Below are 25,657 nucleotides of genomic sequence, written 5' to 3' on the forward strand. Positions count from 1 at the left end.
AAGGTTAGCCAAACACTTAACAAGATAAGACTCTAAAGATAAGAGAGATGCTGAAATATGGCATTTACAACAAGTGGTTTCTTTAACAAATTATCGATCGGTCTGTCTGTCTGTCTGTTTGTCGTTCTGTCTGTCTGTCTGTCAGTTGTTCTGTCTGTCTGTCTGTCTGTCTGTCTATGTCTAGCTATCATTCTATCTGTTGTTCTGTCTGTCATTCTATCATTCTGTCTGTCTGCTTGTCTTTCTATTGTTCTGTCTGTCTTACAGTCATTCTGTGTTTGTCTGTCTGTCCTTCTGTTTTTCTATCTCTCTGTCATTCTGTCTGTCTCTATTTATCTGTCTGTATATCTATCTATCTATGCTGGATCTAGAGACTTGTAAAGATCTATCTGTCTGTCACTCTTATCTATCTATCCATCCATCCATCCATACTGGAACTGTTGTGCTGTAGATGGTTTTACATTAAACAGAAAAAAGCTTTGCTTACACAATCTGTTGAGGTCGATGTCATCCACTTGATGATCTTTTATGCTCAGTATCTCTCTTGCAGGTTGCATGGGAACCTCTTGAGTGAATGTAGAGAAATAAGTAAAAAAATAATTTAAAAAAAAAAGATATATAAACAGGATGTTTACACAAAGTGCAAAATGACTTCAAACACAAACTTAAGATTCTTCACTAACATTTATTTAGATAAAGGCACAGGGTTTGTATTAACATTGTATATAGTTACTATATAAAAAAGTAACACTGGCTGCATTTTTTCCTAGTTCTTCCACTTTCTATTCCTTTCTTAAAGTCTTGACTTCATATTCAGAAATGACCTTTGTAAAGAAGTGATACCAGGCAGAGAACGTAAAAGAAACAGTAGAAGAAAAACTCAAGAATGTGACAGTATATTGAGCAAATGCTTAACTGCAAATGCAGAAGCCCTTTTGAATGGTTATTACCCAGACATATTGTTCTAGTTAGTTGTTGTTAGATGTCTAGTTAGAAGAATTGTAATAGACATGTCTGTGACACTATCTACAGACTTGTAAAGCTGAGTGCTCAAAACACATTCAGGAACCCTATACGGTCAGTAGCTACTGTGTAGATCACAGATGTGCATTTTAGAAAATTATGCATTCCTTTATTTCACACTCCATTTTCCTAGATCATCCCATTTCATTAAATGCAATTGTGGCAGTGCGGAGGGCGGGGCCGGATCGTGATTCTACACACCCGGTCCCTTATCAGGCTAAACAAGCCTCAGAGATGGATAAAGGCTGACTGCGGAGGATGGTGCGGGGGAGAGAGAGATCGTTTACGGACATGTCCATCGTGTGTGTGTTTGTCTTTTGTTTAAGTTAATCATTAAAATATAATTTATATTGTCAAGCCAGTTCTCGCCTCCTCCTTTCCATTGAACTGCTTTACACCGGTGCCGAAATCCGGGAAGGAGGAGGGATACGCCGTAGTAGAGTTCTCGCCACTACCGTCCACCCCAAAGGAGCAGCCACGGCAATCTGCCGGGGGACGAGGAGCTCGGCCACCTGGAAGCGGAGGAACGGCCGCCGACCGCGGGGGAAAAGGGGCTTCTAACCGACCGCCTGGAGCGGTCAGGGCCGCTGCCAGGGGCGGAGGAGTCACACCGAATGTGACCTTTGAATGCAACCTTCTTTCACAGGAATTCGGAGGATGCATGAGGTGTATCCTTTGTGGGCACTCGCAACCCATAATTCTTTGCTTCAATGGAAATTAACATAATTTGTATAAAAAATTATGCCAATTTGCTTGAAAATATGATGTTCAAATGCGCTCACGCTTGTTAAAGAGTGGTGTGCTGTCAACCATGATAAGTTCTGTTTCCATTTTCCTACGAAGGCCGTTTCGTTTAAACAAGGCTTGTTTAAAGGAGGACGCTCGGTATTCTTCAAAGAACGCGCCCTACCTAGTGCGCAGCCTTCGAAACACAACCTTACAGTCTCTTCAATGGGCTGTACTGATGTTTAAAGTGTTTTTGCATCTGTCCAAGAACATTCAGTATACAAAGAACTGCAGACAACGTGAGTTGCGGATAATCAGATATTGGCGATGTATACCGATTGTGCCATTGAAGAGACTGCAAGTCTGTCCCTCACAGCCTTGTTGTCATTCCCATTAAAAATCAAAGATGGCGCTAGCGTAAATAAAGGCGTCTTTACACAGCCAAGTTATTCCTGCTCAGTGCCTGCTTAAAGACAGTGATGTAAAGACAATGAAGCATAGTCAGTCTAAATTAAGCCTGCTCTAACCCACCTCAGAACAGCCTTAAACTTTGTTTTTGTTGTGATAAAGGTATAATTTCATATTTTCATTCATTTAATATATTTATATAAAAAATATATATTTAAAACATGAATCTCATATTATGTATGCAATCGTAATTTATGAGTAAATGCCAGTTTAAATGCAGCTTTTCTGCCACCTTCGCAGTGTAAAGATGACTTAAGACGCAGTATGCGAGTTTCTTGTGGCTCACTAGTGTCCCTTGGTGGTCACTAAAGGGACGTTTATTTATATTCAGTCAGCTACAACACAAAGAACAAAGTTATTGACATTTTTCCAGACACAATATAAATAATTAATTACATTATTAATACATTTCCTAAAAACCTTTAAAATAGACATAGCATTATTGCGAATATTGCTGACGTTGCTTAGTAACTTTTCGCTAGCGTTCAGTCTTGTAACCTAATTAATATTCATGAGTCAAGCGTCTACCTATCAACGTCCAGATTTGTCTTAAGGCGTGAACGTCAAGTTGCTTAATTAATATTAATAGACAATCCTTGTAGGGGGCGCTGCTGTACACGAGAGAGAGAAAGAAAAAAGTTCAGTGAACTTTCATCTGTCACGGCAACAAAAGCAAGTTTGCTCCACGGAGAGAAAAGATTTGCTGTAACTTACCGCGAGGAAGGATAAACCAATGGACTCAACAAATACCAAAGAGGCCCTGAAATTAACTCCAGGTATTTAAGCTTGACAGGATTTAGTGTTGATCGACTGACAACAACAAAATAAGAGTCTCATTCTAGTTGCTAGTTGTGTTGCACTGGGTTACATTACGTTAGTGATCATTAAGATTCATGAGTCTAGATGTATTATTTTAAAGACACCGCTGTGTTTAACTGATAAACATGTCTCACAGCTGCTGAGTGGGCAGTGCTGGGGTTTATAACACATGCAGGATAAGATCTAGGCCTACAGTATGTTTAGATTAAACAAGGAAAAGTTTGACCTTACATTGTAATTCATGTACACGTCTGCTTTTAATGTATTTCAGGGTCTTTTAAAAGATAAAGGGCCCTATGTTATACTACCTTTGCAGTAGTAGCCTACGCCATCAAGCAGCATGTTATAGTGCTGCGTGTAATGATGTCATATGTTTTTGCAAATGTCCTACGCAAATAAATCTTTAGATATGTTCATACAGCATGCATGCCAATGTTGAGCATGTAATTGTAACAATTCATAAGTCTTAAAAAGTGGGACATGAATGTGATTATACACCATAACTTACCTTTCAGATTTCAACGTTATCAGACCTCTTGCTTGGGAACCACAGCACTAATCCATCCCATAATCGAAATTAGAGGTAGACAGTTATGTCGGTTTTACTGATTAATCTATGCCGATAGTTGCTTTTTATGGACTGTAAGTTATCTGCAAAAATCTGTTCCGATAGTTTTTATTTTATTATTGTTCCTCTATTTTCTCCTGTGGCTGGCACTGCTACATTATAACAACAGCCTCTAGAGGTGAAATAAAAACAATTACTGACACTTTGTATTTGCTGTATCTGAATCTTTCATCATTGACAAAATGCATCCAAATTTTTATTTGCATTTCAACACGTTTTTTTTCTCTCTCCCCAATTTGGAATTCCCAATGCGCTCTCAGTCCTTGTGGTGGCGTAGTGACTCGCCTCAATCCGGGTGGCGGAGGACGAATCTCAGTTGCCTCCTTGTCTGAGACCATCAATCTGCACATTTTATCACGTGACTTGTTGAGTGTGTTACCGCAGAGGCATAGCATGTGTGGAGGCTTCACGCTATTCTGTGCGGCATCCACGCACAACTTGCCACACGCCCCACAGAGAGCGATCCACATTATAGCGACCATATGTGACTCTACCCTCCCTAGCAACTGGGCTAATTTGGTTGCTTAGGCGACCTGGCTGGAGTCACTCTGCCGCATGGTGTGCTCGACAAAATGCAGGAAGCTTGGGAGGAGGGACCTTCAAACAGTAAAAATGTAATTCAGTATATTCTTGATCTTAGAGCAAAACTCTACACTTTTGGTCAGTTAACACAGGAGAATTTGCTCCAAGCTCAGAAAGGTCAAAGGCAACTAACTGAATGACAGAGGCACTCGACTACAGGAATTTACACCTGGAGATAAAGTGCTTGTGTTACTGCCCACCTCAAGCTCTAAACTACTCTCCAAGTGGCAAGGGCCCTTTGAGGTCACACGGCGTGTCGGAGATCAGGCTGACTCAAACCAAATTCATTCATCCCGGTCCCCGGTCCCATGTGGAGACCACCTCTCGCTGTCACAGCTCGCAGACGTGAACACCATATCGAGACCATCCCGGGGGTGGTGGTTCGTAGCTGCCTTTGTCGGCTTCTAAAACGCAAGAAAAAGTTTGTTCAGGAATAATTAGAGGCCATGCTCGAGATGGTCGTAATAGAAAAGTCGCACAGCGATTTGGCCAGCCCTGTGGTTCTGGTACCTATGAGCGACAGGACAATCCGATTCTTTGTAGATTAACGCAAAGTGAGCACGGTCTCCAAATTTGAAGCATACCCAATGCCTCAGATTGACGAGTTGCTCGATCGGTTGTGCGTGGCTCAATTTTATTCGACACTGGATTTAACAAAGGGTTATTGGCAGATCCCTTTAACTCCAACACTATTCGGCTTACACCAATTTGTGACTCTTCCGTTCAGTTTGTTCCGGGCCCCGGCCACGTTTCAGCATCTCATGGACAAAATTCTCAGACCGCGTACAGCATATGCCGCCACCTGACTTGCTCTCTTCAGATCGCTGCAGTGGGCGGGACTCATATCATGGCCAACCTGAAGAATTGCTCAATTGGGCGGGTGAAAGTTCAGTATATGGGGTTCCACTTGGGTCACAGGCAGGTGTGACCCCAGGTTAACAAAACCACAGCGATTGCGGCCTGCCTGAGGCCCAAGACCAAAAAGGAGTTAAATAAATGAAAAAAATGTTTTGATTTTAAAAACTGTCGGCCAATTAATCAGTTGATGCTCTTGTCCACCAACTTAATTAACAATATCAGCAAAATCAACTATCGGTCGACATCTAATTGAAATGTATAAATTGATCCACAGAAGACACCTGCTTTTCCAACTTTTCACCATGCGGTCAAATACCTGTAGCTGTATTAAGAAAAGTATGAATAATTCCTGTAAAAAGCAACCAAGTACCCCTAAATAAGCATAAGATTAAAGTCCATTTTGTGTTGGACTTGACTGTGTGTTCATCTAATAACTGAACCCTTAGACTCTCTTCACAGTGACTTTTAATTTTGTAATTTTACCACTATCTGTTCAGATCCAGGTGGACAGGAACCAGATCACCCCTCGCTAGAGAAAGTGTTTGGTCAACTACTCAGTGAACCAGGTCGATTTGCCTATGCTGGACTGTGTGGGGTGTCACTTGGCCAACTGTTTTTTGGACCTGAACAAAAGTAAAGCAATTATGATATGAATTGTATTTGACAATGTTAATGTGCTCTCTGCTAAAACAGCTATGTCTGTGATTGACTGGCAATTCAGGGTTTGGGTTAATTAAAGGGGACCTATTATGCAACATTTTGTGTTTGTACATAAATGTGAGTTGGCAGTGTGTGTACACAACCACCCTACAATGTTAAAAGTCCACCCACTCCTCTTTCCCATATTTCTATTAATCAAAAACAGTGTGTCAAAATGAACGGTTTTCGTTTGCACTCTAATGTGATGTCACATTAGAGCAGGCCTCGCCCACAACTGGTGACGGACTCCACCCTATTATCAGATGCTCCCCTGAGTGATCTACACACAGTCTGCCATTTTTTTCCACGCTGGAGCAGATAAAGGGAGAAGAATAATGTCTCAGCTTCGTAAGCGGCATAAATGTTTTGTTGTTGGCTGTAAAAGTGAACATAAGAGTCTTCATGTACTCCTGGCATCAGAGCCAGAGACACCTGAGACTTATATTACATCTTGTAAAAAGGGGCATAATAGGTCTCCTTTAAGGATATTCCACATATTTTTGTTATTATTTACTGTGGTTTGAAACCCTTGGGTTATTTATGTGTTTTTTTTTCTTTCGTCTGTGGGATGCAATATTATAGACATTTAGCAGAATGTCCAGCTGCTCTTTTCTAAACAATGAAACTGGGTGGCAATTTATACTGTAATGCACTAAAAGGACAATAATGCACCCTAAACTATGTGCACTGTTTTCCAACTATTCTGAGGCCATATTGCTTTGTGTGAGGGACAGATCAAAATTTGAGTCAGTTTAATTGATGTATTTACTAAATATCTAAATGTATACTAAATGTATTTACTAAATATCTATTTTTGTGTTCTATAAAGAGAGAGAGAAAAAAACAATAAGAAAATGAGGAATAATTAACTTAAAATTTTGTGAACTAATTCGGTAAAGTATCATTGTTATGTTCTTTTAATGCAGAAGTTTCCGTGAGAAATATCTGCAGGATCTGGTGCAATGGCTGAATCTTGATGAGTCAGTCATGCCGGTTATGCAGGCCTTCCTGGCAGGACTCGGGTTCGAGGGCACTGACACCTTCTTATCCATACTACATGCAGAGCCACTGCTTAGAGGAGGAGCCTTACCCATCACTCAGGTATGCAAATCAATTAAACCCAACAATTAATTTGCATTTCCATGTGGAGGTTCATGGAACTCATGGTTTGTGTGGTGTGTTCTCTGTTTTTCAGGATCTGGTGTCATTCTCTGTCAAAGATGGTAAGCTGCAGTTGCTTAGGCTATTTAGTTAGTTGGTTAGAGTGATTGTAAATGTTATATTTGCATGCATTAACATTAACATGCATGAAAATATCAGAATCAGAATCAGAATCAGAATCAGCTTTATTGCCAAGTATGCTTACACATACAAGGAATTTGTCTAGGTGACAGGAGCTTCCAGTCAACAACAATACAAACAATACCAAAAAAAACAGCAGCAAGGCATAGGTAATTAAAAACAAAAAAGAACACAAAATAAATAATTATACATATACGTACATAAACTCACCTTCATACATACCCACATACACACACGTAAGTGCAAATCTAATACAATCTGTATATAAAGAACAAAAAACAGTATATTATGTACAGAGCAATGTAAGTAATGGCAGAAGTGGATAAGTTGGATAATATAATTTAAATTAAAATTAAACTGTGTATTGCACATAATTATTGCTCAATGGGGGTAATTTAACTGTTCATTAGATGGATGGCCTGAGGGAAAAAACTGTTCCTGTGTCTGACGGTTCTGGTGCTCAGTGCTCTGAAGCGCCGGCCAGAAGGCAACAGTTCAAAAAGGTAGTGGGCAGGGTGAGTGGGGTCCAGAGTGATTTTACCAGCCTTTTTCCTCACTCTGGAAGTGTATAGTTCTTGAAGGGAGGGCAGGGGGCAACCAATAATCCTCTCAGCAGACCGAACTGTCCTTTGTAGTCTTCTGATGTCTAATTTCGTGGCTGCACCAAACCAGACAGTTACTGAAGTGCAGAGGACAGACTCAATGACCGCTGAGTAGAACTGTTTCAGCAGCACTGGTGGCAGGTTGAATTTCCTCAGTTGGCGAAGGAAGTACAACCTCTGCTGGGCCTTTTTCACAATGGAGTCGATGTGTATCTCCCACTTCAGGTCCTGTGAGATGGTAGTGCCCAGGAACCTGAATGACTCCACTGCTGACACAGTGCTGTTTAGAATGGTGAGGGGGACAATGTTGGGGTGTTCCTCCTAAAGTCCACAATCATCTCCACTGTTTTGAGCGTGTTCAGCTCCAGGTTGTTTTGACTGCACCAGACAGCCAGCCGTTCAACCTCCTTTCTATACGCAGACTCATCATCATCTCGGATGAGGCCGATGACAGTGGTGTCGTCTGCAAACTTCAGGAGCTTGACAGAGTGGTCCTTGGTGGTGCAGTCATTGGTGTACAGGGAGAAGAGTAGTGGGGAGAGCACACATCCCTGGGGGCACCAGTGCTGATGGTACAGGTGGTGGAAGTGAATTTTCCCTGCCTCACAAGCTGCTGCCTGTCCGTCAGAAAGCTGGTAATCCACTGACAGGTAGAGGTGGGAACAGGGAGTTGGTTTAACTTAGTCCGGAGTATATCTGGTATGATTGTGTTGAAAGCCGAGCTGAAGTCCACAAAAGGATCCTTGCGTATGTCCCCGGTCTGTCCAGATGTTGCAGGATATGATGCAAACCCATGTTGACTGCATCATCCACAGACCTGTTTGCTCGATAAGCAAATTGAAGGGGGTCCAGAAAGGGTCCAGTGATGTCCTTCAGGTGGGCCAACACCAGTCTCTCAAATGACTTCATGACCACAGATGTCAGGGCGACAGGTCTGTAGTCATTAAGTCCTGTGATTTTTGGTTTCTTAGGGACGGGGATAATGACTGAGCGTTTGAAGCAGCATGGGACTTCACACTGCTCCAGTGATCTATTGAAGATCTGAGTGAAGATGGGGGCCAGTTGGTTAGCACAGGAACGAAGGCAAGCTGGTGAGATGCCATCTGGTCCTGGAGCCTTCCTTGTCCTTTGCTTCCGAAAGACACGGCACACATCGTCCTCACAGATCTTTAGTGCAGGTAGTGTAGCAGGAGGGGGAGGAGGGGGTTGCAGGAGGTGTTAATGGTTGTGTGAAATGAAGGTCCGAGTGCATGTGGGGTGTGAAATCGGGCCTTTCAAATCTGCAGTAAAACACATTCAGGTCAGTCAGCCAGTCGTTGGTCCGCCACAGGGTTGGGGGTAGGAGTCCTGTAATTAGTAAGTTGTTTCAGGCCACTCCACACTGATGCTGGGTCGTTAGCTGAAAACTTGTTTTTCAGCTTCTCAGAGTAGCTTCTTTTAGCCACTCTGATTTCCCTATTCAGTGTGTTCCTGGCCTGATTATACAAGACTCTATCCCCACCCCTGTAAGCCTCCTCTTTGGCATGACGAAGCTGTCTGAGTTTTCCTGTGAACCATGGTTTATCATTGTTGAATGACAAAAATGTCCTAGTAGGGATGCACATATCCTCACAGAAACTGATGTATGATGTAACAGTATCTGTGAGCTCGTCCAGGTCTGTAGCTGCAGCTTCAAAAACACTCCAATCAGTGCAGTCAAAGCAGGCTTGTAGTTCCAGCTCTGCTTCAATAGTCCATCTCCTTATAGTCCTTACAACTGGCTTGGTTGATTTTAATTTCTGCCTGTAGGTCGGGAGAAGATGAACCAGACAGTGATCAGAGAGTCCCAAAGCTGCACGTGGGACAGAGCGATATGCATCCTTTAATGTAGTATAGCAGTGGTCCAGTATATTCCTGTCTCTGGTGGGGCAAATATTGTCAGGAATCTCATGATGGGATTCTTTCAACAATTAGGTTATAAGTAGAGGTAGAACGATATATGGGTTTTAAAGATTAATTGTGCCGAAAGTTGCTTTTTGGAACATTTTTTTTTTATTATTGTTATTATTCCTCTGTGTGTTACTCTATGGCTGCCGCTGGTGGATTCTACAATTTAGAATGGCTTTATTCTGCAATATAATGGTGCGTTCACATAAAACGCGAAGAAACTTTTTGCCTTAAATTTGCATTCCCATTAATGTTATAAAATGGTCGGCATTCATTTATGGACTATGTTTTAAATTTGAAAAGAGTGTAGTCCATCCATTACCAAGATGATGCTGGCAGAGGTCAATGGGGTGCATTGCTATCTAGTTCATTTCCAGTGAAGTCTATCCTAACTCCAAGGTTCAGGCTTGTAGTCTTGTACTCCACAAGGATTGTAGTCTGATGTTCAAACTTGTTGCAGTTCATTTCGGTGAAGAATTCCATCCTAAGTCAGGAGTTCAGGCAGTGGCCAGTGGAGTATCCCATGTCTCACGGTTAGAGTTGGCAGTAGTTCGTCCTCTGTGAAGTCCATCGTAGGATACTGAAGTGATGCAGACAGTTATGATTGAAGCGCCTCTCACTGTCTGGTTGGCACAGTCTGCAGGTCATCAATTAGCAACCCATAGCAGTGGATGTGGACATCTTGGCTGGATCTGACAACCTCAGGATATGTATCCCGAGGATGAGTCAGAAAAACAAATAATGATATAATAATATTAGCGTAGATGCCGTTCCCTTTAAAGCAGAGTTATAGAATATGAGAAGTGTTTCTGGTTCCGGCAGACCTGACTAATGCAGCAAAATTATGGGTTTATGGATAAATTAGGTGTATGCCTGGCTGAATAGGTAAGTCTTTAGTCTAGACTTAAACTGAGAAAGTGTGTCTGAGTCTCGAACAAGGCTAGGAAGAGAATAGGAGCCAATTGGGAAAAGGATGCACCTCCTTTTGTGGATTTTGATATTTTAGGTATTATTAACAGGCCAGAATTTTATGATTGTAGTGAATGTTATGGTTTATAGGTCGCTTAAAGGGATAGTTCACCCCATACTGAAAATTCAGTCAATGTTTACTCACCCCTGTGTTGTTATAACTTTCTTTTTCTTAACACAAAGGGAGAAATTGTGAACAAAAAAATACTCAGTAAAGTCATAAAATGGCAGTTTATGGTGACCACCTCTTCAAGCTTCAAAAGCATAATTCAGAAGTCTTATAAATTATTCCATGAGACTCATGATTGTTATAAAAGCATACAATGAGGTTTGGTGGGAAAGAAACCGGAATCAAATATATTATTTAGTGAAAACTTTGACCGACAAGATGGGGTGTTCAAGCAAAAGGTTGTTTTGTGGATCTAAAAACATGTCCGCCACAGCGATATTAACAACAGAAAACAGCTGCACACAAACCAGAGATCAGAACTTACTAAATATATCCGATGAGATGACTTTGTAGTCTGAGAATAGATACATTTCTATGCCCAGCCTTATTTATTTGAAACAGGGTTCTCCTTCAAACTGAGAGAGATAGTCAGAGGAGGCTGAAGGCAGTTACAGTCCGTCTCCTAACCTGACGGCAAAACACACACGATAAAAGAGTTTTTGTCCTAGCCAGCCGTGATGAGCGATGGGACATTCTGTCAATTGCTAGGGTAACCCCGCCTGCTATGATCTGTCACCAGTTCAAAAATGTTCTCATAACAGTATATTGAAGCCAGCATCTCACTAGCTGGTTAAAAACTACTTGAGGTATTGCTGTCTTCATTCGGAGGTCTGTCACAAGTGCTCACCGGTTCAGAATGGAGAAGAGATTAAGCCTCCTTTATCTCTCTCAGTTTGATTGAGTACTCTGTGTAAAACAAATTAGGCTGGGCATAAAAAGGCGTAGGTTTTCCGACTACATACTCATCAGACATATTTAGAAGAAGAAGCTTTATTATTATCACACAAAAATTCTTAATGTGTGTGTATATATACTGTGAATTTTCTTTGTTTTCAAATATCCCAGCTAAGCTGGGGTCAGAGTCCAGGGTCAGCCATGATACGTCGCCCATGGAGCAGATAGGGTCAAGGGCCTTGCTCAAGCCTTAAACGCTGAGCCACCACTGCCCCTTAAGTCATTTTGGTTCTCTGGTTTGTGTGCAGCTGTTGTTTTTGGACAAATTAAATTAGTGTTTGCTTGAATGGCCATTTTGCATGCGGAGGCTGCTTGAACTTCAAGCTCTCGTTCAGTCTCATGAACGCGCAGAAGAATAACGGTCAGTCAACAGTTTCGCTAAATAATACATTCGATTTCAGTTTGTTTCTCACCAAACCTCAACGTATGCTTTTATAACAATCATGAGTCTCATGGAATAAATTATTAGACTTCTGAATTAAACTTTTGCATCCTTTTTGAAGTTTGAATAGGTGGTCACCATAAACTGCCATTGTGTGACATCACTGAGATTTACCCATTAATATGTGACTATCCTACAGAGGTTATGTTTTTGGTATAATGGTCGTATCTTGATTCGTCTCATGTAGGACATTATGACGCCAGAGCTCGAGTTCTGATCAGGCATGTGAGCTGTCTACTGCGAGTGAGCCAACAGCAGCTGGAGGAGTTTGAAGAGACACTTGGAGAGAAATTGAGAGAGGGAGGAGAGGAGAGTGAGTGAGTGGAACTTCACCATTCAACATCTGCTGCCTCTATGTGCTGTTTTGGGAGGTTGTCAACCCATCCCTCTGAAATAAACTCAGGTTTTGCTGATGGGTGGATTATTTAAAAAAGATTATTTACACACAACTCACGTGGAGTAAAGGGTGCAGCAACCATATATTGCATTTCATTCAAAATAATTTTCTTATATATTTATTATTTTTAATTGGCAATAATAGCTGGGAATTTTACTACCATAATGTATCTGTGGCAGCTATAAATTAGAAAATGTTTGATGGAAAGGGCATAAGCTGCAAACATTACTGATTTGTTTCTAATTATCGGGCAACAGTGTTGTAGGTCTTAAACTTGTATGACAGCAATTATGGAAAGTTTCAAAGCTTTTAAATGGTATTTCTTATGAGTGCATCTGTGGCAACTAGGCAATTAAAAACCCGTTCATGCTTCTGAGGAGAAACGAATGAGATTTTTAATGACACCCCCTCTCAATTTTCAGAATGTTCCTACGGCCAATGCAAATCATACAGAAAAGCTGATGTGGGAACAGTACCTTCACAATATTATAGAGAAATCAATGGAAATCTTCTAATAATTCTGGCATGTGCAAACGCTTGAATGTGCTTGATTTCTGTTTTTAATGTGTTCTGCTGCCTTTGATGTGGACCGTTCATAGCCGTAAGTGTTTTATACATATTGAGTCTGGGTGAAGGTCTTCCTTTCAGTTTGCTGCTTTCATTTTAGTTTTTATAAACTAATAGAACTTTTTTTTTTTTACAATAATTGAGACCTTGGAGTGCATGCATTAGCTCCAGTGAGCATTTTAAGAAACAAATTCATATTCTTTCACCAGAGAAGAATCATCAAAAAGGCGAAAGAAAGAGCGAGGACGCAAACTGCGCCGGTACCTGCTGATTGGACTCGCCACTGTAGGTGGAGGAACGGTTATCGGTGAGTCTGTAAACGTCAAGTTTTTTTTTCATCTACTGCAATAAATGTCCAAACTTTTATGACTCCATTTCTTCTGTGGAACACAAATGGAGATTTTAGCCAGAACGGTGGATGTCACAAAAACAAGCCCAGGTCCCATTTTACCGCAAAATTGTCTTTTTTCTCCCCAATTTGGAATGCCCAATTCCCAATGCGCTCTAATTTCTCGTTTTGGCGTAGTGACTCGCCCTCAATCTGGGTGGCAGAGGCCGAATCTCCGTTGCTTCTGCGTCTGAGATAGTCAAACCATGCATCTTATCACGTGGCTTGTTGAACGCATTACCGCGGAAACATGCCGTGTGTGGAGGCTTCAGTCTATTCTCCGCGGCATCCACGCGACCCACTGAGAGTAAGAACCACATTATAGTGACCACAAGGAGGTTAACCCATGTGACTCTACCCTCCTTAGCAACCGGGTCAATTTGGTTGCTTAGGAGACCTGGCTGGAGTCACTCAGCACACCCTGGATTCAAACTCGTGACTCCCGGTGTGGTAGTCAGCGTCTTTACTCGCTGAGCTACCCAGGCCCCTATTTTTTCTTTTTCTTTTTTTAATTGATGACATTGCTTCATTTCCACCAAAGTTGTTCAAAACTTAGTGTACTTGTTATCCAAGTTGATAAAAGTGAAGTGAATAAAAGACAAGCAATGTGTGAAGAAAACAAAGAAAATTCAAAGTAAAAATCATGATTGAGCAGAATATTTTTACCAAGCGTAATTTCCAATCAAGCTTTTATTTTGGCCGTTTAATTTAAAAAACTTAAAAAAATGTAATTTCCATCACTGTTATTTTCACTCCAGAATTCTATTAAACACACTATAGATTTTAAAGGTAAGTGATTTTAGCATTCTGAAGCTTTCATGTGTCTGAGCTGTTGAATTAGCCACGCCCTCTCATTCCAAAACCCCGCCCTCCAAAGAACAAAAGAGCTCCGTTGTTTGTACCTGTGGCTCAATAGCACCCTCAACTGACAAACATTTTGAATCATATCCTCAATGACCCGCTTCAAATACAACACTATGAGAACAAGCAAAATGATTGACAGGTGAAAAGCATCAATGTCCATGATCTATGAACACATTTATGTTTGCTGATTACAAAGTCTACAGCTGTCACAGAGACCGGTGAGATGTCTCAGGACACTTATTTCATTAACATCTTTAAGGGAGTAGGAACATTTTTTGCATATTTTTCCATGAAAAAAATCGCCTCCAGCACCTTTAAAGATGTGCTGGAAATAACAATGTGGTGGGAAACAAATGTAATGTACATACACTGTTGGACATTGTTAGTAGACAAATAATAAATTACAAAAAGGTAGTGAGAGTGCAGTCGATTCTTTTGTTTATCATCACGTGTGCATGTCTTTGTATCAGGTGTGACAGGGGGGTTGGCAGCACCCCTGGTGGCTGCTGGGGCGGGTGCAGTTCTGGGAGCAGGTGGTGCTGCTGCGTTGGGATCTGCCACGGGCATTGCCATCATGGCTTCTCTGTTTGGAGCCGCAGGGGCTGGGTTAACAGGTGAGACTTTCATTCTTGGAAAGAATAGATTGTATAATTATAAAACAGACAGTTCAAACTCTAAAATCGAATCGAGGAGACACTCTCAGAGCCATTGTAAAATAGCCGGTCATATGATCCCAATATGGCGGCGCTCGTAAATATGCCCCCAGCACAGTGTGTAGAATAAAGCAGCTTAAAAAAAAAAAAAGTAGTCTTCATCTCGTGTGTCATTTTACATTTTCTTTATTAAAAATACAATTCTAAAAATCACAGAATGCACTTTTAACTGGTGTGTTAACTATATAGCAGATTAACAGATTAGTGGTGCAGTATGCCGTCAGTTTCCAGGTTAAAATGGAGCCTTTTATAAAATGCATTATAAGCTAGTATTCAAAATGAACTGAGCTCAAGGCTGATTCAGTTGCTTCTTTTTTTTATCAGATGCAGTCGTGCACGTGTGTGTGTGTGTGTACTTTGTCTTTGTTTTCTGTTCAGATTTCATTCTCTTTAATTGTTACTTAAATTCAATATCCATGATATACATATGTTTTATTGAAATAAACATAAGGTTTATTTACTCCTTTTGTTCAGGCTATAAAATGAACAAGCGTGTTGGTGCTATCGAGGAATTTGAGTTTCTTCCATTGAGTCCTGGAAAGCATCTTCACCTGACTGTAACTGTGACAGGTTGGCTCTGCAGCGGAAAATACAGTGAGTCCTTCTATTCACTGTAGCACTATCAAAACAGCACATTTCAGTTGCATTGGGGTGTTTCTTCAACTTCGGGCAATTTATTTGTGGGGCGGCTGTGGCTCAGGTGGTAGAGCGGGTTGTCCACTAATCGCAGGGTTGGTGGTTCGATTCCCGGCCCACACGACTCCACATGCCGAAGTGTCCATGGGAAAGACACTGAACCCCAAGTTGCTCCCAATGTCAGGCTAGCACCTTGTATGGCAGCTCTGCCATCATTTGTGTGTGGGTGTGGGTGTGGGTGTGGGTGTGGGTGTGGGTGAGTGAATGGGTGAATGAGTCAATGTGTGAAGCACTTTGAAAACCGCTGAGGTTAATTTTTTTAAATAATATTTTTTAATTAACAGATTTTATTTATTTATTTTTTTTTTATGAAGGGCACATTAAAACAGTTTTGACCAGAAAACATTTTACCAGGCCTTCATCTTTTCATCATTTATTTTTGGTACTATTCAAATGCCTTTTATGGTTCAGATTTGATTGTTTGGAATTGCAAAATTGACTAAAATCTTCTGTGACACATGTTTCATGAGTATTACTTTGAAGAAAACTTTACTTTCTAGAAGTCCACAGTGCTAAAAGTGCCCAAAGTTGATGAAACACCCATAGATGGTTTAAACAGTTTTTATGGTAGCACGTAAAAATGTCTGAACTCACAATGGAAAATCTGGGATTCGAAATGTAATTTAAACAAGGTAACATAGTTTAAGATAAATAATAATAACAATAAAATAATGTTTCATTTAATAAAAACATTTGAAGAAACTGAATGACTAAAAACAGTACAAAATACAAAATGTTACAGTTGATTCTGTACTATTTCTAGGTCACCAATCAAATGTAAGCAAATGTGTGACCATTTTAACACTCTGTGCAGTCAGTTCGATTTCCTTGCTTCCATTGAAGCTCACAAGAAGCTCTTTGAAACATTCTCCAATCATGCTGGATAACACGGATCATCAGCTTTTGCACAAACTTCTGGAGTCCATGAAGCTAGAGTGCATGCTGTCATTTAAGCAAAATACTAATGTTACATTTTCCACTTGTATTCAAATGGTAATGCTGAAAATATAATGAGTTAAAAACAACTTTTGAACCCCTCTCTGTATCTTATAGTAGATATTAATGTTATAAACCCAAAATAGCCATGGAATATTGTTGACAATATAAGCTTCAGACACAATTGGCTGTCATTATTATGTCCAGGTTCGTTCCAGGCCCCCTGGTCCAGTCTTGGAGCGTGCGGTGAGCAGTACTGTCTGAAATGGGAGTCCCGTTACCTGTTGGACCTGGGCTCTATTCTGGACTCATTATGGGATGGGCTTGTTAGTGTAGTGGCCCAGGAGGCCCTCAAATACACTGTGCTGTCAGGTATGTCCGTTCCACTGTACTGCCTCTGTTCAGCTACGGTTTAACATTATAGTTTGTGATATGTAAGGCAATGACTGTATACCTGTAAGTGGAAAATAGCAAGTGCTCTCAAAATGCATTAGCTTTCCTTGTTTATGCTGTTCTTGAATTGTGTAGTCGAGAGCTATAATTCGTTTTGTCGACATGGTTAACAAATACGCTAGCTTTTGAAAAATTCTTAACCCATTTGGCAAATCGTTTTTTGGAATGCACACTACGAAGTTGGTCCTCGTGGTAGCGCGATTACTCCCCTCTATCCAGGTGGCGGAGGACAAGTTTCAGTTGCGTCCGCTTCTGAGACAGTCAATCCGCGCATCTTATCACACGACTCTTTGAGCATGACACCCCGGAGACTCATAGCATGTGAAGGCTCATGCTACTCTCCGCGATCCACGCACAAATCACCACACGCCCTATTGAGAGTGAGAACCACTAATCACGACGAAGAGGAGATTACCCCATGTGACTCTACCCTTCCTAGCAACCGGCCAATTTGGCTGCTTATGGGACCTAAACACAATAAACACAATTAAATAATATTTGTACACCCTTTTGTGTAGTTTGGCAAAACACTTTGAATTTTCTTTGTTTTCTTCATACGTCACTTGTCTCATGTTTCATCCCGAGCATGATCTTCACTGACACTTTTGTCGACCTGCTTAACAAGTAAACTAACTTTTGAGAACTCTTTTATTAGGGGCAAAAGCTTTTGTTGTGGTGGAAATGACACCACAACTGTGGGACAGTCGTAATAAGAAAATGAAAAATTTGAAAGAAATAATTTGCACATAAAACAGTTGAAATGGTTTCTGTTTATTTCACTCTTTGTTTATATTCTCATAGTTTGAAACATGTAATATTTAGAATTTTTATAAAGGATTTTTTTAGTTTAATGTTGAAATTCTGGGTCTAAACAAGGCTAAAACAGTCAAATCTGTGCACGTAAGGCATTTGAAAAATGCCAAAAATAAACGACGAAGGCCTGGTATAGATATTCCAATTCAGTTTTAATGAGACCTTCATATAACAAAAAGGGGGTTGGTTGTGGAAATCCGTTTTAATAAAAATCAACCCCTAGGATATGAAAGTGACCAAAGTTGAAGAAACAATCATAAATTCTCTAAAAAAACAAGGATGTTTAGATATTGTTACAGGACAGCAAAACAAAAATACTGATTAAGATAATGATTTCCATGTTTTAAAGAGCCCGAAACTTACATTTACATGTCAATTTTGTCATTTAGCGGATGCTTTTATCCAATAGACTTCCAAAAAATATAACCTCTTTATTTTGTCCATGCTCAGGTATAGTAACCGCTCTGACATGGCCGGCTTCTCTACTGGCTGTAGCCAGTGTGATCGACAACCCCTGGGGAGTGTGCTTGAGTCGATCTGCAGAGGTGGGGAAACACCTTGCCCAGGTTCTGCGGAGCAGACAGCAGGTCAGAGTCAGGATGAGACCAAAGCTTCTTCCAGATTTTTTCAGATTGAAATACTTGAATAAAATGTACTGTATGTGTTTAACTCATTATGTGCTTTCCCATCTTTGTGCAGGGAAAGCGCCCGGTCAGTTTAATTGGCTTTAGTCTTGGAGCACGTGTCATCTACTTCTGCCTAGAGGAGCTTGCTAATGATCAAGGTACACTCAATACATTGATTTTACATAGTCCATGAGGATTACGCCACATTCTTTTGTCTTTAGAGGGATAGTTCATCAAAAGATGAAAATTCTGTCATCATTTACACACCCTCATGTCATTCCAAACCCTTTTCTTTCATCCGTGAAACATAAAAAGAGAAGTTTAGCAGAATGTCCGAGCCACTCTCTTCCATACAATGAAAGTGGATGGAGACCAGGTGCTGTCAAGATCCTAAAAGGGTTAAAAAAAGCATTGTAAAAGTAGTCCATAAAATCTGTGCTATATTCCAAGTCTTCAGAAGTCATATGATAGCTTTGTGTGAAGAAAAGACCAACATTTTTGTTTTCCACGGAAGAAATCAAGTCACATGGGTTTGGAACATCATGAGGGTGAATCAGTGATGTCAGAATTGTAATTATTGGTTGAACTATTCCTTTAAGAGCCTTTGCCCAGTTGCATAAAGCACCTTAAGTCGAATTTTTCCTTAAGGTCACCCTAAAGTTTCCCTTAAATGTAATGGTGTTGTAGAAAACAACCTGCTAAATATTTGGTTTCCCTTACCTACCATAAGTATCTAAGGGATTGTATTCAGCACCCTCAAGTCATTCCTTTATTTAAGGGGAAATAACGCTTTGTTACACTTGAGGGAAAAACTTAAGGTGCTTTATGCAACTTGGCACTGTTCCTCAAGAAATGTCCAAACGAGAGAAGTAGACCTGGCTGAATTTCTTGCAAGCGAGACTGATTCGTGTTCTGTCTTTATCTGCCAAATGAAAGATGGAATCTGGGAAGTGTGAAGCTGCAAATGAGAATCTGATCACATTGAGCTGATTATCTTATTATCGAGCAGGTAGTGAAGGTGTGGTGGAAGACGTGGTGCTGCTCGGAGCCCCTGTAGACGGATCCGAGAAAACTTGGCAGCGGCTGTCCAGAGTCGTGGCTGGGAAGATTGTTAATGGATATTGCAGGTTAGACTGTCTGATTGATTGTGTTATGCTTTGGGTTAGAATTAAAATGAGAATTAAAATTCTCATTACTACTACAAAGTGTCAAATCGATATAACTGTTGCCCTTCAACACCTAAAAATGATTTGAAAAATGATTTCTTGACAATTAGAATTAAAAGAATAGCTCACCCAAAAATGTAACTTATCATTTACACACCCTCATTCCATCCCAGATGTGACTTTCTTTCTTCAGATGAACACAAAGATTTTTAAAAGAATATCTCAGCTCTGTAGGTCCATAAAATGCAAGTGAATGGTGACCAGAACTTTTGAATCTCTAAAAAGCAAATAAAAGGCAGCATAAAAGTAATCAATGTCTTCTGAAGCGATCTACTAGGTTTTGGGCGAGAACAGACCACAATATATCTGTTAAAAGGCATGGTGAGGACCTACAGAGCTGAGATATTTCCCTGAAAATGTTTGTGTTCAGCAGAGGAAAGAAAGTCATAGACATCTGGAATCGCATGAGGGTGAGTAAATGATGAGAGAATTTTCCTTTTTGTGTGAACTTAAAAAAATATATATATATATAAATAATTCAGTCCAGAATTTTCTCCTAGTTGATTCGGATGGCAAAAAAAAAAGCATTGGCACGCAAACAAGAGTGGCAACACGCTACAATTCTTCAAAGAGACTATCAGTAAATGATGTAGAAAGGCTGCCTTAATGGCAATTTTTTGCTACCCCAAATGTGACTTTCAATTTATGTGACTAGAATTTAATTATCATTGAGGCTCAATAAGTCTGAAATATTGACGATGTTATTAATTTTAATGAGAAAGCCGCCAGAGGACTTCTGTGCTCATAAATAAAGCATCTTTGACACATGTATTGTTTTCTAAATGTGTCAACACATTAGCCAAAAAGTCGTAATTAATTATTTTATATGTATCTATTGTGAGACCTAGTTATTGCATAATGTAAAAATGTTGTTCTTAGGGAAAGAAATTCCTCAAAACAATGATTGACTGACGAATTTCTAGAGAAAGCCGTTTCTTTTTTGCCATTTTTGACCTAATATTGACCTTAAGACATGCCAGTCTATTGCACACTGTGGCAACTCAAAACAAACACAAAGACAACATTAATCTTCATTTACAACAAACAAAATAGCTTTCAACTGTGTTTGATGTAATGGAAAGTGTTTTTTTTTTTTTGTACCAAATTAGCAGTTTAGCATGATTACTCGAGAATAAGGTGTGGAAGTGATGCTGCTTACTAGATTTGATCAAAAATGACTTTTTTCAAATAGTGATGGTGCTGTTGTTTACATCAGTAATGTCCTGACTATACTTTGTGATCAGTTGAATGCCACTTTGGTGAATTAAAGTACCAATTTCCTTCCGAAACAGCTAAATCTGTACATTATTCCAAACTTTTGGCCACCAGTGTATGTAAATATGAATGTAAGTATATTATTAAATGTTTCTTTTTGTATTATTTTTTTAGAGGAGATTGGCTTCTTGGATACCTGTATAGAAGTTCATCCGTCCAGTTGTCCGTTGCTGGGCTGCAGCCAATCAATTCGCAAGACCGCAAAATAATCAACGTGGATCTTTCATCAGTGGTAAGCAAATGTGTCGTCTTATTCCAAAGACGCTCTGATTCCAAATGATTTCTGCGAGTGTGAATAACTTTTCTCCACAATGTCACGACATTACATTATTGCAAAGTTTAATTTAATTACAGTTGGTAAAGAATGAAAGTCAGCTGAAGTTACTTTTTATGGAAAAATAAGTATTTCAAGCCTTTTGCAGAACACCCCCTCCCATGAATACAAAAGCTATTGTTAAAATGTCAGCCACAAAAGGCTACAATTACTATAATTACTGTCGTAGCAAGTTCCTCGTTGGTATTCAAGACAAGTCTTAAAATCCAACATTGTATTAATGCACATCCGACAAAAGACCCAGAAGAGTATCATTTTATGCAAAACACAAATGTGAAAAGTTCAAGACACTTGAATGTAAATCGATCCATTTTGAGTGACTCTGAGCAACAGATCAGTGATCATGTGACTGATTGTTAAAAAAGGAAGGAAGAAAAGGCAGTAAACCAAGATAAGGATGAATCATATCTCAAAGATTCAGAATACAGGTTACATCCCGCGAGCCTTGACCCAGAACTCAACATGCATGGGCGTCTTCTATCATGTCATATCAGTCATTTCATTGCTGCATTGTGAAAGCAGTAATATGATTTTCGTGTAATTAATAATTGTATAGATTAGGTAAATTGACTGAATGAAAAGGCAAGGTATTCAGTTCAGGAACGCAGGATATGCGACTGCAATGTGAGGTTTGTGACGAATTGCAGGTTCATCTGGCATGTGAAGAAATGTAAGTTAGCAACGATGATCAATGGCTTGAATCCTTCTTTTAAACTCAGAGATGCCAGTTTGAATGTGAATTAATTTACAATACAAGCCTTTTGTTTATCAAACACTGCAAAAAATGGTAAATGGTCTACACTTATAGTGCCTTTTTTAACCTTAGAGGTTACCAAAGCGCTTTACACTGTGTCCCATTCTCTCACACACACACACACACACACACACACACACACATACACCAATGGCATCAGAGCTGCCATACAAGGTGCTAACCTGCCTTTGGGAGCAACATTGAAGTTCAGTGTCTTGCCCAAGGACACTTCGGCATGTTGAGTCGTATGGGCCTGGAATCGATCTGCCAACCCTGCGATTAGCGGCCGACCCACTCTACCACCTGAGCCAGAGCCGCCCTTAAGAAACATTCTTAAAACAAGATCAATTTACTTGACAAGCAAAATGACTTACTAAATTTAGTTAGATTTCTCTGAAAACAAGACTTAATAATGAGGTTTATGCTTTAAACAAGAAAAAACTTTTTGCCAATAAGGTAAGAAAAATAAACTATACTTAAAAAGTAAGAAAAACACATTTATTTTCCCTTTGAATTAAAAGTTTAATAACATTTTGTTATTTCATATCTTATGCCATTTTGCCTGTCAAGTAAATATATCTTTTATTTTATTTTTAAGTAGGGCTGTTGATTAATTTTATTATAAATAACGTGTAAAAAAAAAATTACGCAATTGATCGCAATGCCCCCGGACCGTAATGAGGACGATTCCTGAGAAATGCAAGCTTGTAGTACAACCTGTTTACTCCAGAGGGCAGTAAGTGAAACTTCAGCTGTGTGGCAACACGCAGTTTATACAGTGAACAAAACAACCCTTCAGTAGCAGAACAACACAGACATTCGTTACGCTCTTGCGTTCAAAACACTTGATGGAGCGCAAATCTGAACTAAGGGATCTCAAGATGTGTTTAAAGATTGAGTATTAATCTATATTTAACTTGACACATTGACCTAAACATTTTATATTTATGATGCAATGCACCCGAGACGCTACACAAGCATGTCTGACGCAGGTGTAAATTGACGGGTCCTTAAACAAGCCCTCATAATAAATCTCCAACTGATTGACAAAATGACTTGTGTAATGGATTGCTGTGAACTGTATGTCAATGATTGACTTATATAAGCCGCACCCACTGAATTTTAAAAAAAATATTATTTTGAACATAAATAAGCCGCACCTGTCTATAAGCCGCAGGTGCCTACCGGTACATTGAAACAAATGAACTTTACTCAGGCTTTAACGAAACACGGCTTGTAACAAAAATAAATAGGCTTTAACGAAACACGGTGTGGCAGCGGGGGCGTGGTCAAGCGCCCGTCCGGGAGAGAAAAGCGGTAAGGGTGCTTACATCAAGTGCTGAAAACTGTCACACTGGTGCCCAAGTTTTCCCAAGAAGGACACGTGAAGTAGGGCACTTGACGTTCCAGGTAAGGCTTTTAATGGCCACAGCAATGTTTACAATCAATTTTATAAAGTTTCCTCAATTCTTGGACTTCTATGCGCTAACACTAGACTGACGTGTGTGTGTGTGTGTGTGTGTGTGTGTGTGTGTCTGTCTGTCACTCACTCTCTCACACTCTCTCTCTCTGCTGCCTTTTTATGCCGCTCTCCCCACGCTTACTGAAATTAGACACAGGTGTTAGACATTAGCTCAGGTGTAAGCGCCCTTACCGCTTTTCTCTCCCGGACGGGGAGAGCACGTCACAGAATGTTTTTCTTTTTTTTTTTTTCAATAAAATTTGAAAGCGGGAAAAATCCATATATTAGCCGCATCGTTGTTTAAGCCGCGAGGTTCAAAGCGTGGGAAAAAAGTTGCGGCTTATAGTCCGGAAATTACGGTATGTATATTTATTTCATCATTATATATTGAATTATTGTTATACGAGGGGCTTTCTCAGGAAATATTTGTATATGCGATTAAATGCGATTAATCGTGATTAATTAATCGGGACACCATGTAATTAATTCAATTAAAAATTGTAATAGATGGAGAGCCCTATTTTTAAGACTATTTAGATATTTTTACCGGAAAAAAGTCAAAAATATTAATTAAGAACATAATTTTTTGCAGTGGAAAAAAAAATTCCTTGTGTTAAAACAAAAGGATGCAACACACACTACAATCACATACAACATTCATCATTGTCATATCATGATTTTAATGAGATTTATTGTTCAGCCTTAAATTGGGTCATCTTTGTCTTTCAAACTGTAATCTTAAATACCTAAAAATAAATACAAAAGAGAATGTTTGAGGAAAATCAATGCAATGCTGCCTTGCAAGCATTGTACAATTGTTAGTTTGACTGTTAGTAGTATTTTCAGATTCAAGCAGGATTCACACTTCTGTAAGTATTTAGTATGTTCTGACCTCCTCCTAGGTAAAAGGTCACCTGGATTACATGCGTCAGATGGACACAATCCTTGTGGCCGTGGGGGTTCCAACCAGGGAAGAGGCTGGAGCCATGAGTGTCAATCTGCACATAGCTAATTTATCTCAGGAACTACCTGGCATACCAGAGTCTGTGACAGATGATCAAAATGGAGCCAAAAAGAAACCAACAATTGACATTTCAACAAAAGATCCCTCAGACACAACCGAGACAAATGTATACGAATGCATAAAGACTCGAGACAAAGGGGAGTACGAGAGGAAGGACTCTGAGAATGGCTGGGATATCCCGGATATATCTGATTTACTGGAATCTATCAATGACTGTGATGACGTCACGGACACATGTCAGCCGGACGATTGTTTTTCATGTGCCCTAGGAAGCAAGGATCGGAGAGACGGAGAAGGTGAGAGTGACACGGACCTGGAGCAAACGTCATGGGACTGGAATGAGACACACTGGACTACTGAACACACAAACGCAAGCTACAAATCACACAGTCAAGCACGGGACCAATTAGCCAATGGCAAACCTGCATGTTCTGAGCCAAGAACAATGAAATCATGGCATTCCCATAATTCTTAATTTATAGAGTTCAACACACGATATGAAGAGGAATCTCATGAGACCTGTCAAGAACATGTCTTTGTCATATTTGACCCCAAAATCAAAAAGATTTTCAATTTTGCTTAAAGAAAATCAAGCATGTTTTAGTACTATTCATTTTTAAGCATTGTCATTTCTCATTATACATCTCATAATCTCCCAAATTCTCAATATCGTAATGCAAAAAAAACTTTCTTCTTACAGTAAAAAAATATAATAATGTTTTAATTATTTAAATACAACATTTTATACATTATTTGTTGTACTGGCCTAATGCTGATTTAATAAAAAAAAAAAAAAAAGACTAATCACAAATTTTATTTACAGTAAATTACATCACTGTACATAAATTGCAGTAATGAGATTTTAATAAGAATCGCCATTTGAGAATAAATACAAATTAAATGAGTAATAAGGTCTGAAAGAAAGGGAAAAAAAAAAAAGATTATTAAAACGTCTGGTTGCAGGGACCTATTACTGACCGGGCCAATGGGGCCAGTGCCCAGGGGCCCTTGACTACCAGTGGGCCCTTGACTGTCTGGGGGTTCCCTGGGCTAAGGCTGCACGATCTAGTTTGGTGACCCCGAAAAGCTTTTGGGCATGAATAACGAACCCCCGCACAACA

The 25,657-nt window shown here is 39.8% G+C and overlaps 1 protein-coding gene across 3 annotated transcripts; it reads left to right on the top strand.

Annotated features, from left to right (window-relative positions):
• Window positions 1–2,836: 2,836 nt before the first annotated feature.
• Window positions 2,837–25,611, top strand: tmco4 (transmembrane and coiled-coil domains 4). Of its 3 annotated transcripts, XM_052106427.1 has the most exons (14): window positions 2,837–2,993; window positions 5,602–5,737; window positions 6,730–6,904; window positions 6,999–7,026; window positions 12,196–12,325; window positions 13,182–13,279; window positions 14,695–14,838; window positions 15,412–15,531; window positions 16,777–16,941; window positions 18,286–18,422; window positions 18,535–18,619; window positions 19,471–19,588; window positions 21,077–21,194; window positions 24,415–25,611. In XM_052106427.1, the coding sequence occupies exons 1-14, from the start codon at window positions 2,951–2,953 to the stop codon at window positions 25,009–25,011; spliced, it is 2,094 nt and encodes a 697-aa protein (XP_051962387.1). In that variant the 5' UTR covers window positions 2,837–2,950; the 3' UTR covers window positions 25,012–25,611. The 3 variants fall into 3 exon arrangements, with proteins under 3 accessions (XP_051962387.1, XP_051962388.1, XP_051962391.1); XM_052106428.1 differs by lacking the exons at window positions 2,837–2,993; window positions 5,602–5,737; window positions 6,730–6,904; window positions 6,999–7,026 and adding an exon at window positions 8,010–8,885; XM_052106431.1 differs by lacking the exons at window positions 2,837–2,993; window positions 5,602–5,737; window positions 6,730–6,904; window positions 6,999–7,026 and adding an exon at window positions 8,010–8,798.
• The last annotated feature ends 46 nt before the right edge of the window (window positions 25,612–25,657 follow it).

This window comes from Xyrauchen texanus, chromosome 35 (genome assembly GCF_025860055.1).
Source record: "Xyrauchen texanus isolate HMW12.3.18 chromosome 35, RBS_HiC_50CHRs, whole genome shotgun sequence".
Classification (NCBI taxonomy): domain Eukaryota; kingdom Metazoa; phylum Chordata; class Actinopteri; order Cypriniformes; family Catostomidae; genus Xyrauchen; species Xyrauchen texanus.

Excerpts from the sequence above, each read along its gene's own strand:
- tmco4 (XM_052106427.1), top strand. The coding sequence starts at position 2,951 with ATGGACTCAACAAATACCAAAGAGGCCCTGAAATTAACTCCAG. Across the intron at positions 18,620-19,470 it reads GGAGCTTGCTAATGATCAAG|GTAGTGAAGGTGTGGTGGAA; the intron begins GTACACTCAATA and ends ATTATCGAGCAG. Across the intron at positions 19,589-21,076 it reads ATTGTTAATGGATATTGCAG|AGGAGATTGGCTTCTTGGAT; the intron begins GTTAGACTGTCT and ends TTATTTTTTTAG.